Source organism: Lissotriton vulgaris, unplaced genomic scaffold, assembly GCF_964263255.1.
Source record: "Lissotriton vulgaris unplaced genomic scaffold, aLisVul1.2 SCAFFOLD_1516, whole genome shotgun sequence".
Lineage (NCBI taxonomy): Eukaryota > Metazoa > Chordata > Amphibia > Caudata > Salamandridae > Lissotriton > Lissotriton vulgaris.
Genome location: NW_028245251.1, coordinates 123,810 through 139,894, shown reverse-complemented (window position 1 = coordinate 139,894; position 16,085 = coordinate 123,810). Strand labels below are relative to the sequence as shown.

The 16,085-nt window shown below is 40.0% G+C and overlaps 1 protein-coding gene across 1 annotated transcript in view; it reads left to right on the top strand.

Annotated features, from left to right (window-relative positions):
- LOC147666494 (E3 ubiquitin-protein ligase TRIM39-like) overlaps positions 1-16,085 on the top strand; it is a 239,047-nt gene that overhangs the window by 105,009 nt on the left and 117,953 nt on the right. Inside the window, exons 6-7 of the mRNA XM_086949038.1 lie at positions 2,059-2,079; positions 2,177-2,203. Of these exons, the coding sequence (XP_086805164.1) occupies positions 2,059-2,079; positions 2,177-2,203 (48 nt within the window). The remainder of the gene's footprint in view (positions 1-2,058; positions 2,080-2,176; positions 2,204-16,085) is intronic.

Below are 16,085 nucleotides of genomic sequence, written 5' to 3'. Positions count from 1 at the left end.
AGTGTGAGACTTACTGTCCCAACACCTCCGTGTAGTGGCTTTCAGAGTTAGGTTCTTTCCCATCACCTTAAGCGTCTGTCTGCTATCTCACAAAAGTCTGTTTATATGTTCGCATTGGGCTCAGAGTGACTTTCGAGGTGGCAAATACTTCCTAATCGGGGCCTACAAGCAACAAGGACTCATATTACCAGGTGGGAGAACCCCAGGTTTTCTTGGGCAGATAGGGGAGACCAGGGCAAGATGGAGCTCAAGTATGTTTCTGGTATAGTACTTATGAACTGGGGCCCATCAACTGACCCAAAGTGCCCGTCTGCTCCTAGGGCAGAGTTCCACAAACTCATAGGGAGCACCTATTTTCCTCCTGTGTTAGAGCTAAAGGAGACTGTGTGCATGTCTGTGCACATACCTCGTACCTAGGTTCCTTCCAGTAAGACAAGGTTCTAGCTTTGGAGAAAGATGATCTATTTAAGGCTAACTTAGAACATCTAGATGGCCCCATGCAGGTCTGTGGTATAGCCACTTGTGTGCCCCCCTGAATGCCATATGTCCTAAGAGGTCCCCAGACATCTCTCACATGACCAGTCCTATGATAAATGGGGTAATGCACCCAAATACCTTCAATCCCTAGTGCATACCTACACGCCGGCCCGATGCTTGAGATCCTCCACCCAAGTCCTATTCCGTGTCCCCAAAACACGCCAAGCAAAGATGGGAGGCCGATCCTTCTCCCTTCTAGGCCCCAGGCTCTGGAACTCCCTCCCGCAACCTATCCGTTTAGAAACGAATTACTATCTTTTCCGTAAAGCCATCAAGACCTGGCTATTCAACCAGTAACTTGCCCCGGTCTCCTCCCTGAGACCTTCTCCTCCCCTGGTTCTGTTTTTTCTAGCGCCGGGAAACCCTTTTTGGGTAGCTGTCGCGCTCAATAAACTCAATAAAGAAATAAATAAATAAATGATGACCCCAGTTAGAAATCCAGAAAGCATTACCAATGCATGGTCCTGGACCTAGACTCCAGCCACTGATGCAAGGACTCTCTCAGCATCCAAGATAGTTTCGAATGCGCACTGGGTGTTCCCAGGCTTACTCAAGAAGCTCTATTGATAGAGGTTCCCTTGTCTAGGGTGCAGTCCACAGACCTGAACTCAGTGACCCAAAGCTAGACAGAAGGGGGGAGTGTGTGGCTCAGTGGTTCAGAGGAAAGGAGACTGAAGATAGTGGTGCAAGAGGTGGAGGGTAAGAGCAGGAGAAGTGCTGGTGGAGAGAAGTAGAGTGAGGGGTGGAGGAGAGAATGGGACAAAGTGTGGAGGAGGGAGTCACATATGGAGGGGGCTTGAGGAGTACCATGTGAAGGGCAGTTGGTTCAGGTATGTATAGGCTTGAGGTAACGTTGAAGGAGAATGACATGAAGAACGGTGGGCAGAGTTGGTAAGGTATGGAGGGGACTGCCAGCAAGAGTTGGAGACGAGATTAAAGTATGATGTAGAGCCGGAGTGAGGGTGAGGTGTTGTAGAGACAGCTTGGGATCCTTTTCTATAGCTCATATCCTGTTTTTTATAGCTCATACTAGTTATTACTATTCTTTATTTCTTCCCTCTCATTACTTTTCTTTATTTCTTATTTCATAGCCTTTATGAAGAGTAGTTGTTAATATACAGCTTGTGGTATCAGCCAGCAATATTTTCTTTACATTATCTTACAGTATTGGGGTTAAGGCTCTCTGAATGTCATTAGAATTGGAACTGATATGTTTTTCCCTAATTTATGTATCAAAATAATTTCATTTATCTGTACATCGTTTATTGCTTGTTGTCTTTTTGTTTCTTCTTTTTGAAAACTAATAAAAATCATTTGAAATCGAAAAGACAACTTGGTGGCATGGAGTGGAGAGTAAGGATTGATACAGATATGATAGTGGTACAGGTGTGGAGTGAAATGTGGGGAAGGTGAGAGAGAGTGAGTTGAAAAGGATTCATAGGTCGTTTCAACTATCGGGAATACAAGTAAGAATTGGCTAAATTGTTTGGGGTCTAATTCAGCATTTCTGTTTTATTTCAGCAACAATTCCTGTAGAACTAGGTAAGGTCATTAATAATAATAATATATGTTTTTATTTAGCTTTTTTCCAATTGTTTTATTTGATTTCATAAACTAAGTTTTCTCTTTTTACTTTCAGAGTGGAGATACATAAAAAGCTATGCAAGTGAGTAAACCACATTCAGATTAACAGTACCAATACATGTGGGTCATACTGAGACGCTTGTGGGATTATGATCACCGGGGTCTTGTTGACTCACAGGACTGGCTGTGATGCCCTGCGGTCAAACTGAAACGCAAGCAGAAGCTTGGATACCCTGGGGTGCTACTGAACAGGCAGAGTCTACAGAGCCTTTACAAAGACTATGACTATAATAACATAGGCATTAAAAAATACTGGGATAACCCACAAAGAATCTAAAGGACCTGGGTACAATACAATAGAAAAAATAATGGTCCAAATGGACGGAAATGATAGAACAAATCAGTTCAACTATCCGGAATTCAAATTCAATTAAAACAAAATCAAAGGGAGAGAAAATATGAGTATAAAAACATCATCACACAAGACTCAGAAACTGGTGTGGGAGCACACTGCTTCACCTCCCAGCAGAGTCGCCCCTGGGCATCATGGTAGATGCAGTTCAGATCGACAAGCGAGTACACTTGGAAAGTCTTGAGTGTTTCACCAGGTGGGTGCAGATTAGTGCTGGCCATCTCACAAGACTCCGTATTATTCAAAAACACGAAGTTCAATTTATATCGCTGCGAAGCATCCCCTACTTACATACAATGGTCACTCCAGGAAAAATAGCAATGTGCTCAAGAGAAGGTGCTCATGCATACAAAGTAGAAAAGGAAGGGAAAGACCTATAACATTTGCAAACTTCTTTCAACAGTGCCTGTTTGTAAATCATTTCATGCATTCAAACCCCAAACTTTCGCTTTGGGATTTCTAGTTCTTACTGTTAGCCAAGGCAAATGATCTTATCTGAAATTATTGATTGACCTCCACCATTTCCCCATATGACACCTCAGGGAGGTGACAAACTGTACAGTGTTCCTTCTATTGCATGCATGGCCACAGTCTGTTCTAGAACATTACTTTATAATTTCTGATTCTGAACTTCATCGGCAGTCTTGCACTACCTTTTCCCCGTGGCCTAGTTTCTATCCTCTATGTTGACTGCTTTCAGCGCCAGGACGCTTAGTTCATAGTCTGTTACACTGCTTTTAGTGCTGGGCAGCCCCTTCGCTGAGGCAGCTGTGTGCTCTATAAGTCTAGTTAACATTACCATTAACTAGTCCAAAATCAGGTTTAACTTTTGTATTGACAAGTATACTTTCATATTTCCCACTTGGATCTCTTGGCTGGCTTTGTACAGCACATTTAATCTCAACCCTGTAGGTTTTCATATTGTATGAAGAGTTTCATGCACCACAGACAGAATCTTGATGTTCATATATTTTGTGATGTGACCTCTTCTAATTGTCCTAAAGGCTTCCCAAACTGTGGTGAGTGATTCAGGGTCTCTGCCGTAGATTTCATTCCAGCATAGAGAAATTCCTAAAGTATAGATTGATATTTAGGGCATAATTAAGCATTTGCTTTTTTACACATATTGTTAGGCCATTTTTCCCAGAGACAATAGAAATCAGTCGATGATCGTGACCTACTACTGTGTGTTTGTGGCTGTGAGTTATTTTATTTATTTATTTTTATTTATTTGCATGTTTGTATGGCGCTGTGAATCACTCCCGAAGGAGTATCTCCGCGCCTCTGGCAGCAACTAATGAACAGGAACTAGTCATAATTTAGTAAATAGCCCTAAGGCCAGCTAGAAATTAAAGAGGAACGTTTTGAGTTTTTTCCTAAAAGGGAAATGTTCCCTACATACTCTAATTTCCTTTGGGAGTTGGTTCCACAACTTGGGGCCAGCTACAGATAGGGCCCTGCCCCCCTTTCTTGCCTTCATGGCCCTGTGAACACATAGCAATTCCTGATCTCCTGATCTCAGGGATCTGGACAGAACATAAGGGATGAATTTTTCAGTGAGGTAGCCAGGACCTTTTCCAATAAGGCATTTGTGGATGACACAACAGATCTTAAACATCACCCTCTGCCTTACTGGAAGCCAGTGCAGTTTGGCCAGCAACGGTTTTGAGGGAGTACGAGGCGGGACATTTAGAACTAGTCGTGCAGCTGTGTTTTGCACAACCTGCAATCTAGCAAAGATACCCTCGTTGGCAGCTAGCATCAAACCATTGCAATAGTCCAGCCTGCTTAACACTAGTGACTGGACCAACGTTCTCCTGGTGGTATCCGGTAACATGGAAGGTGTAGCCATGTTCTCTATTGTGGGTGGTTTGAACAGTTAATATATATGTACAGTTCAAAGTGTTCAAAACACCACATACTCTTCACACTTAGGTACCCCAAAATGTGGGTGACCGTGTGTCTGCTTTTATAATTTACTAAATATATTTGTTATTAGTGTCAACCAGTGTAGGGTTCATTATGTGGTTAAAATCAAGAACAAGAGCAGAGTTTAAAGACATAGAAGCTTTGCCATCAGGTGTTGGAATTTTGCTGATATTAAAAAATACCAAGTAAAGGCGACTTAACTTTAAAATATCATCAGGTTTGAGACTATATGGAAGGCCGATATAGGAAAAGGGACTCAAAATAATACCTTTTTCAGTGCTTTTACATGTATTAAGGTGGTGGATTGCCTTCCTCCCTAGCTTAATACACATTTTTGAGAAGTGTAGGTGGTAAAGTACACCACTTAGAGTATATTGATACAGTCCCCTATAGTAAAATGCATTATCAATACTCGCAACGTGAAAGGCTTTTTTTTTTATTGTAGCATGATTTTTAATTCAAGATTCACCATTAATTTAATGACTGAGCAATTTTTAGTGGTTGAAGAAAATAACTGACATAGGTTAGACCCAGCACCCAATGTAGCCAGAATTCTTTTCCAGGTTACAAGCAAAAAAGATACATTTATGTATGGCTGATATAATGCAAAACATACAATATGGTCCCACTGTAAAAAAGACATTTACTTCCAAAACAGAACACTATGTATTAAAAAGCTATGCAAATCATCTCAAACCTATGAACAAGCGAAAGATGTACCTTCAGATTCTTCCTGCAATACTGCAGGTTGAGGCATGACCGTGACAAGAAATGTCAGAATACACAAATTAGCACTAACAAGTAACCTGTTTATTGAATTCAAAGCACTTTATTTCACAGTGCGCAGCAAACTACCTCAGTTTGGGTTTAGGATCAAAATAAATATGTGTCAGTCTTGCACGAAGTGGAGATCGGATCTGTTGTAATAGTTGAACGAATAGTCCAGGTAGCAGGTTGGGAGTGGGAGGCGAAAAGCCTCTGGCAGTCCGCTGTGAGATAGATATATTGTCCTGAGTTATCAGTTTCCTGTGGTCTGGAAGAAACCTGATGCAGTCTGCTCGGCATCCTGTTAGTGTCTAGGATGTTTGCGTGTGGCACTGATGGTAGTACTCCGTAAACAATAAAAATTGATTAAGATTAAACAACACAAAGCACACAACAAATGTACATCACAATATCAATTGATAACCAGACAGTACACTAGCTACAGTCAAAATGGTCTGTCTATAGATCTATCAGAAACCATGATGGCCTATCTGCCATACAATGCAAGGCACAGTGATGAGGGCCACGTGTGCACCCACAAACGCTATTCTTTTCATGGGCAAAGTGGAAAGGAGTTGGCACTGGGATGAAGAATATGAAACCTATACCCCTAATGTCATATACTAGGATTGCTGAAGTCGATCTATCCAAGATATTCTTCTAATCTGACAGCAGCCTGCTGATGGTAGAAAGCCCCTGTGGCACTGGGACATATGTCTGGCTGTACATTGTTCTCTGAGGCAGGAACCTTTAAAGTATGTGGTCCCACTCGAGTGTGGTGCTGTCACTAGGTTTCCATTCCAAGCGGCACCTACAATGATGGATTACCTCATCCTTTTGGGCTGCCACCACAGTAGGTGGTTGAAATGATGATTCATCGAAGGATATTCATTTAAAGGTAGGTTGTTTTTTCACAGAAAGGAGATGCAGTCATCACGACGAGCCTGGGTCTAAACTGTCCTTCCTGGAATCTGGAACCCAGCAGAGTTCCCGATTCCAGGCATGACACGGCAATACCACACATTCCCCTTCGTAAAGAGAAATAAAGAAACAGCTTAAACTAAACATGGAAAAACATAAATTGATATACAAAACATATTTAGATTACAGAATATGAAAACAAAATCATCAAGGGTAAGAAAATCCATTGTAAGAGAAACAAAACAAACTATCTATAGAGTTGATAATCCTTAAACCGCACAGGGGTGAGACATTTCCTCTGTGTTCGTTGAACAGTATCAGAGACAGGAATACAGGCGAGCTTATTTTCAGGAACATTGTGAAGTGACGTTAAACCAGAGAACTTCCTCCAATTGCTACCACTGTTGGAGGACCTTGAGTTGGATGGTATACTGGACTCTGGAGCTGCTTCCTTAGGCCACAACCACATGGGAACTTTTACCACCTTGGACATATTCCACACATTACCATCTGAAAGTTCAACAACCTGACGACCAACACGCTTGACCATCAAAGGATCTGAATAACGTGACTCCCCTGACCGGACAAGTCTGCTCTTCTTAACACGCACCCAATCATTGACACTAAACGGTGAAGAATTATTACTTGAGGAACAATCACTATCTATTGCCTTTTTTGAATCAAGCAATCTCATCCAAGGTTGGCTCATGTTGGAGACACTCCTTCTCCCTCTCATCTTTTCAAAAGGAGAGAGATCACCCATGCTTCTAGGAGTGTTTCTGTAGCACCACAGAATTTCACTTATGGTTTGCTTACAATCACCACCACTGCGTAAAGCTAATTGGAGACCCTCTTTAAACACCCTGATCCATCTCTCTACAATGCCATTACTATTGGGATAATAAACTGATACATGTTTGTGTCTAATACCATGACATGCCAAAAACTCCTTCATCTCTTGAGAGACAAATCGTACACCATTGTCCGTTGTAATAGATTCAGGGAAACTTTCTCTTTCGAACACTTCATTCAAAAACTTGATCACCACTCCAGACGTAATACTAGAAACCATTTTTACCTCAGGCCATTGGGACAATTGGTCAACCAAGATAATAGCATACATCAAACTCTTGTTGAAAGACATAGGACCAGCAATGTCTAAAGATACACTTTCCCAAACCCGTGAAGGTCTAGAAACAGGGAGCTTTTCATACATAACATGCTTCTGAGACTTGTCACTTAAACAGCAATCCATACAGTCCCTGACATACCTTTCAATACATTTGTCCATCCCTGACCACCAAAACTCACTTCTTATCCTCCTTTTCATAGATGTCATCCCAGGGTGACCCTCATGAGCCATTTCTAAAATCTGAGACTGTAATTCACCAGGGACTACCAATTGTAGACCTCTGAACAAAATCCCCTCAACCACAGATAACTCTTGAGCAACATGAAAGAACGGTTGAACACTATCAGACAACAAGTCCTTGCGTGGCCACTGAGTTTTTACAAAATCACAAATCTCATTGAAAATAGGATCACTACTACATGCCAATTTCCATGTATCCTCACGGATACAACCTTTAGAAATTTCACAAATTGACACAATGTTATCATCATCATTGTCCACATCCACTACATTGCCATCAGGCACAGGTAATTGTTGCATTCTTGCTTTTCCTGTGCTTGTTTATTTACTGTGTTTTGCCCCATTGTGCTGGAGCCTGGAATGTATGATGCGTGCCTGCATCTTACATCCTTGGTTCCAGATTCTGCCCCAACTGTTATATCTCCCTGTACCTTCTACTTAACGGATGTGCTGTGCTTCTTTCCATCCAACTTGAAATAAATTACTATTTTTATATAAAGGAGCCTCTTACTTTTTTACACTGGCGACGAGGGACTCTCATCAATTTTCTGCCACATCTCTTCGAAGCACAGGAGCAGAAATTTAATGAATCCACGTTATCAACCTCAGAAGTCGTTTTGTCTACTTCAGGAGTGAAGCGGAGTATTCCCTACTTATTTTCCTTCAAATCCGGTGAAGCTGCGCTAAGTATTCTGCTTATTAGTGATTTCTTCGTGTTTTCCTTGTTTTTCTTCGTGAAAACGGCAGCTGCCGTACGTCAGCAAACACCGACGTTTAATCCAATCAGCATCTTCCAGTGTTTGCTACCCCTGATTGGCTACTGGGAACCAGCCTCTGTGAGTCATCGCGCGTCATCGCGTATGATCGCGCATTACATCCCAAGCCATTGCGCATCACGCAGGCCTTCCGTGTTCGTTTCCATAGCAACCAAATCACCGAGTGTGTGTAACACGAAGGATTGCTTCAATTTCACCGGGCAAGCCCATTTCAATCATTTCGCTTTAACTGGAAAGATAAAGGTACTGTTTTACACGCTCTTTCTTATTGCGTGTGTTCCTGTACCTATTTATTTTATGAATAATTTTTATGGACACAAACTTGTTACTTTTCTCAACAATACTATTTTGGGAATATTATTTCAGTGACTTATTTATTATTACTTGGCTTCAGACTGTTTCTACGTTCCAAGTTTTATCTTGAAATTTTCTGTGGAAATCTTCAGTGGAAGTTTGTACTCCTTTATTAGCCTGCCATCTACTGGATATTTTTGGTATCTATTTTTTATTTCACTTCTTTTGTGTTATTCTCAGGCAGTTATTTTGACATTTATTTTCTAACATGCAATTTCATCCGCCATCAAAATTTTTACAGTCTAAGGGTGATCCACCTATTCCATGGACAAGATGGAAAGAGTAATTTTTTACATATCTCAAAGCCATGGATGGAGAACGCATGTCTGCGGAGAGAAAAAAGAACATATTTCTACACTGCCTCGGCTCAGAAGGGCAATTAGTTTTTAGAACTTTACCACCTGTAAGATCTGGGGTTGATAGCAATGTTTATGACGAAGCGGTTTCTAGAATTGAAGGGAGGTTCAAACCTATTACTAGTGTCGCACTGAATAGGTTTAAGTTTTATACCAGAGTTCAAGATGAAAAAGAATGTTTTGATGATTTCCTTACAGCTTTACGTGCGTTATCTTTACATTGTAATTCTGGCCTTATGACAGACGAAATGATCAGAGATCAGATCATTGTACATGTAAAAAGTAAGAACGTTCAAGAGCAGTTGTGGATCTTAGGTGATCCTAGTTTGGAAATAGCGATCAGTACTGCTAAAGCTCTTGAACAGTCCGATAAATGGATAAAAACATTAGATAAAGCATCTACTGCTTCCACCTCTTCGAGTGTTTCTACCTCTTCTAGCGAAGTTAGTGTAGTTAAACCCCAGGAACCAAGAAATGTTGTGCCTTCCAACAAGAATGATGGGAAGGCTAGACAATTCTTTTGTTTTAGATGTGGTAATCCGGACCACATTGCTTCTTTTCCACAATGTCCAGCCATTTCTAGACAATGTAATAAGTGTGGACGCTCTGGACATTTTTCCAAAATGTGTGAAACTCCCACAAGACCGTTCCAAGACACAAAAAGATCTTCTTTTTCTTCATCTAAACGTCCTTCTGGAAATGTATCATATATCAATGACGAAGCATGCAATGAACCAGATATTAAGGAATTTGGTATTGTCATTTCTGTACAGGAGTCAATTGACTTATCTCAAGCAGACACACTTTCCTCTCCTAAGAGTCCTGTTACCATTTTGGGTAAAGTGTTAGAGCTCATGGTGGACTCCTGTTCTCCTTGGACCATTATCACACATGAGTATTGTATTAAGTCTTTTGGGGATCTAATTGATATTAATTCCTTATCGAAGCCTGATATATGTGGTTACAATTTTGATGGGTCCAAGATCAATATTATTGGCTTTAAGGAAGTTATGCTTACAATCAAAAGTAGTTCTGCTAATGTGAAACTTTATATTGCATGGAAGGGAGTGAATGTCTTGGGGTGGAGGGACCAAGCGAGACTTGGTGTTTCTTTAAATCCTAGACTTAAAGATCCTGTGTTAGTTTTGGCTATATCTGACGGAGACTCTACTGAATCACCTGAATTCACAGAGATTTCTTGTGCCTTTCCTAAAGTGTTTTCTGACAAGTTAGGCAAATTGAATGGGTTTAGCCATAAGATTAAAGTCAAACCTAACTCTGTCCCTGTTAAACAGAAATTAAGGGGAGTGCCTATTAGTATTAGGGACGAACTTAGAGATATGCTTGACACCATGGTGAAAGATGGTATAATTGAGGAAGTGGAATCGTCCGAATGGGTTTCCCCCATTGTTTTAGCCATTAAACCTGATAAAAGTATTAGGCTATGTGTTGATTTAAGGGCGCTTAATAAGAGCTTGGTTACAGACTGTCACCCTCTTCCTAACATTAATGAAATGCTTTGCATGTTAGATGGGGTGAGCATGTTTTCAACATTAGACCTTAGATCTGCATATCACCAGATCGAACTCACTGAAGACTCTAAACAATTTACTGCATTCATCACCCCTCATGGGTTATTTCAGTTCAAGAGAATGCCATTCGGTCTAGCTTCGGCTGCTTCAGTGTTTCAGAGAGCTATGTACCACATTTTTAAAGACCTGTCATTCGTCAAATGCTTTCAAGACGATATCCTTGTTTTTTCCAAGAATAACTGTGAACATCATGCTCATCTTAAAGAGGTCTGTTCTAAGTTAGAACAGTTTGGTTTGACCATTAAGGCCAGCAAGTGTAAATTTTTCTGTAAATCGGTTGAATATTTGGGACATACCCTCTCTGGGGATGGTGTGGTACCAAAGAAAAACCTTGTAGATGCCATTATGAATGCACCAGCCCCTGATAGTAAAGAGAAGTTGCTCTCCTTTGCGGGGTTGTGCGAATATTACAGTAAATTCATTCAAAATTTCGCTAACAAGATGGAACCTTTAAGAGAGTTGACTAGAAGTTCAGCCAAATTTGTTTGGACGGACAAGCAAGATATTGCTTTCAAGCAAATTAAGAGTGAGATTGTTAATGCCCCTACACTCAAATCATTCTGTATAAGTAAGAAATGTATCATCACTGTTGATGCTAGTTTGTATGGCATTGGTGCTGTGTTGAGTCAGACTGCTGGTAAGGAGGAATGGTGCGTAGCTTTTGCTTCTAGAACCTTATCTTCCACTGAAAGAAGATACTCTGTTATCGAAAAGGAGCTACTAGCATGTATTTGGGCTGTGGAACATTTTAGAAACTATGTGTGGGGGAACAGGTTTGTTTTGAGAACGGACCACAAACCGTTAGTAGGAATTCTGTCCCCTGGTGGTGGTTGGAACTCGACTGCTAGGATTGCTCGTTTGTCCTCACGCCTTCAGGAATATGACTTTGAGATCATGTACGTTCCGGGAAAAAGCAATGTCACAGCAGATTTTTTGTCCAGATTGCCATGTAGTGTTGATAAGGTTTCTACCATTGACCAGGATGTGGATGTAGTTGCTTCCATTGAAGATTGTATATCTCAGGAGTTCTTAACGTTAACTGAGGAATGGTTTAAAGAAATGGCAAAAGATTCTGTATGTCAACAAATCTTGGACTTTGTAAAAGGTGGATGGCCTAATAATAAGTCTATTCCTTCTGACTTAGCTTCCTTTTCCCAAGTCGCTTCAGAAATTGAAGAGTTTGGTGGTTTTCTGTTCAAGACTGGCAAGTTAATTCCTCCTGCTTCTTTACAAGAGAAGATCTTGTTGTTAGCTCACCAAGGTCATATTGGTATGTCATCCATGAAGCGTCTGGTTAGAGAAAACTTCTGGTGGCCTGGTATTGACAAAATGGTTGATAGAATGGTAAGGGAATGTTCTCAGTGCATTAGCAGCGACAAAATGCTTCATTTGTCTTCTGCTCCTCTTAAACCTGTAGCTTGGCCTAAATTTCCGTGGCAAAAAGTGGCTTTTGACATCTCAGGCCCTTTTAAACATTTGCCTTCTAATGCCCGTTTTGCTCTTGTTTTGGTTGATTACCATTCGAAATGGCCTGAAGTTAAATTTGTAAATAATGTTTCTTCTCAGGTTGTTTTATTTTTTTTGAAAGAGACCTTTGCTAGGGAAGGCTTTCCTGAGACCTTTGTTACTGATAACGGTACACAGCTGATTTCCTCTGAGTTAAAACAGTTTCTTGACGGCTGTGGAATTAAACATCATACTGTTTCTTTGTACGAGCCTAGGGAGAATGGTCAGGTGGAACGTTTTAATCGTGTCCTCAAGGATTGCATTTCTGGGATTGATTCTTCTGACGATTCTTGGTTGGAAGTGGTCAGGAAAAGACTTTGGGTCTACCGCATCACACCTCACTCTGTCACTGGTGTGAGTCCTTTCAAACTCTTGAAGGGTAGGGAACCTTCTTCCGTCATTTGCCCCTGGTGGGTTAAAAAACTTAACAGGAATAATTCTATAATTGATGTTGAAAGTGTTGCTAAGCGTGTTGAAGACAAACAACAGTGTATGAAAGTTGCATTCGATTAAAAAATGAATGTTAAGCTTCATGATTTTGTTGTAGGTGAGTGGGTGAGAGTAAAAAAACCTGGATTTTTGGTTAAAGGTTTTTCCAAATTCTTCCCTCCTATTAAAGTGGTCAAAGTGTTCAAAAACTGTGTTGCCACACAAGATGGGAGAGTTTGGAATGTTCGTAGGGTTGCCAGATGTCCTAATCCCTCCAACTTTTCCAATTCTCTTGTTCCTCCTAACTCACTTCCATCACCATCACGAGTGCAGATCAATATGCCCTCTCGTGCACAGGTAAATGCTTCATCTCATGTGCAAGTTAACGCACCTCTCCAGAGTTTTCTTCATAAAGATTTGTCTGTTGCTTCTCGGGTCAAATCTGATGTTAGACCCAAGAAAACACCTAGTAGGTATCTGTGTTGACCTTTCTTTTATTGGGGTAAGATGTGTTGCATTCTTGCTTTTCCTGTGCTTGTTTATTTACTGTGTTTTGCCCCATTGTGCTGGAGCCTGGAATGTATGATGCGTGCCTTTATCTTACATCCTTGGTTCCAGATTCTGCCCCAACTGTTATATCTCCCTGTACCTTCTACTTAACGGATGTGCTGTGCTTCTTTCCATCCAACTTGAAATAAATTACTATTTTTATATAAAGGAGCCTCTTACTTTTTTACAGTAATCTAGATAAGCAATCAGCTAACACATTCCTAACACCTGGAATATATTAAATTTTAAAATGAAAATCCTGAAGTTTGTATTGCCATCTGGCAATTCTTGAACTCGCTTTCCCACAACCTTTGATAGTAAATAAATCGACTAGAGGACGATGGTCAGACCAGAGTTTAAAAACAGTACCGTACACATACTTGCGGAAATATTCTATGCCCCACCAGCAAGCAAGAGCTTCCTTTTCCAAAGTCGAATATTTACATTCTGCATCCCTCAAAGGTCTTGAAGCAAACCCAATTGTCACCATTTTACCCTTTTGACGTTGCATTAAAACTGCACCGATCCCAACATTGCTGGCATCAGTAATGATGAATGAGCCATGAGCAGTATCAAACCTTGCCAAAGCAGGTGCAGAAGCAATGTTTTGTTTCCACAAAGAGAATTCTTTTTTACAATTTTCATCCCAAAGGAAGTGAACATTTTTCTTCATCAAATTTCTCATATTTACAGTTTTATCAGAAAACAGAGGAATACATTTTGAGTAATATTCGGCAAGCCCCAAGAAAGACCTGAGCTGATCCTTATTTACAGGATCCGGAGCCGATTCAATGGCTTTGATTAAATTTAATTTTGGGGAAATGCCATCTTTACTAATAGTATGTCCCAGGTAATCAACAGAAGACACCCCAAACTTACATTTTTCTTTTGTAAGAGTGAGACCACTATTTTGCAACACACCCAATACCTCATACAGAATCTCAGAATGCTCGGATGGGTTGGATGCAAAGATCAAAATGTCGTCTTGAAAGTATAAAACGTTTTAAAATTCTTTAAAAAGATTATGCATCACTCTTTGAAAGACAGAAGATGCCGATATCAGGCCAAAGGGCATTCTCTTGTACCTGAAAGCACCCTCTGACGTGATGAAAGACGTCAAATGTCTACTGTCCTTGTGTAATGCAATCTGATGGTAAGCATTAGACAAGTCCAAGGTGGAAAAAATGGAAGCCCCTTTCAATTTTGTAAACATTTCATTTATATTGGGTAATGGATGTCTATCCACCCATACATTGTCGTTCAAATCTCTTAAATCTACACAAAGTCTTACTTTGCCATTGGGCTTGTGAGCAACAACGACCGGGGATAACCAAACTGACATCTAATTCACACAATCTCTTAAGTTCGGACTTCATCGAATCTCTTAAATGTAAAGGCACATTCCTTACTTTATGAACCTTTGGTACAGCATCATCCCTAAGAATTATTTTATGCTCAAAGTTCTTTAAGAGACCTAAAACAGAAGTAGAAAACACAGAAGGAAATCTTTTCTCACACTCAACATTCATCACTAGGTCTGAATAACCAAGCACCTGATCAGGATGGTTGGGATCCAATTTTATCATTAAGTCCCTTTGTTGAGGCCACCCTAATAAACATGAACCATCCTTTGCCACGTAAACCTTGGATTTAATGGTTTTACCTTTAAAACTTAGGGATGTTGTAAAAAAACCAAGGATATCAATTGGCTTCCTCCCATACCCAAGCAATTTTACGTCAGGAGGGGATAATTTTAAACCTGGAAATTCTTTTATCCATTCTTCACCAATGAGAGTAAGTTTAGCACCAGAGTCTGCCATGACATTCATATTCTTCCCCCCAATATCAACGGTACAGTATGGAGAGTCTTTATCACATTCATTAATTTCATATACTGCAAAAAGAAATTTTTCTTCTAGATTATCATCATCAATTTCATTAACTTGTTCACTAGAATCTTTTCTCTGTACAAAATTTTTACTTTTAAACTTGTTCTTATTCTTACACATTTTGCTAAAATGACCTTTTAATCTACAATATCTGCAAAATTGTCCAATAGCTGGACATTTCCTGTCATTAGCCAGATGGTCAGGATTCCCGCATTTGAAACATGCATATTCTCTTCTCTCTTGAAATGGTTGATATTCTCTTCTCTCTTGAAATGGTTGGTTCTTGCTTCTAAAAGAATTCTTCTCCTCAAAATTAGACTTTTTAATAACATTCACTTCAACAGATTTCTTTTCTGTAAGTTCCTTTACACCAAGATTCATGCTTTCAAAACGATGCGCGATATCTAAAGCTTTGTCTAAAGTTAGATCTTCTGTGTCCAAAAGTTTTCCTTGAAGTTTGATATTGGCAACTTTGTGGACCATTTGATCACGCAACATTTGATCATGAAAGGTTGAATAATTGCACTAAGACGCTAAAATCCTTAAGTCATTCATAAACGAGTCAATTGATTCACCCGGTAATTGACCCCTACTTAAGAACTTATGTCGCGACACAAACACGTTAATTTTCTTTATATACTGTTTGTCCAACTGTTTGATCGCTTCTTCAAAAACATCTATCACTTGTTCAGTAGATGTTACATTGAGTAATTCAACTGGCAAATGACTCAGGACATGTCTTCCTTCAGCGCCCAAACAGTGCTTTAAAATTGCTAATTTCCTTTTATCGGTGTAATCTTCTCCACCAATAGCTTCTATGTATGCACAAAAACCTTCTTTCCACCTCTTCCATTCTAAAATTGGTTCTCCTGGATTTGGTAGAAAAGGTGGAGGAGCAGAGAAACCTTCCATTTTTTTTTTTTTTTTTTAAAAAAGCTAATTGACTTTGCAATGAATAAGTTGAAGGAAAAAAAAAATATTTTTTTATTTCATATTTCCATTAGTTGTTGCACAGTAAAGCTGTTTCGTTTTATTTTATTATTTGAATATTGCACAGTCTTTGAATCTTTAGGCTAAGTTTCGTAAAGAAAACCGGTTGACTCTGTTATATCAC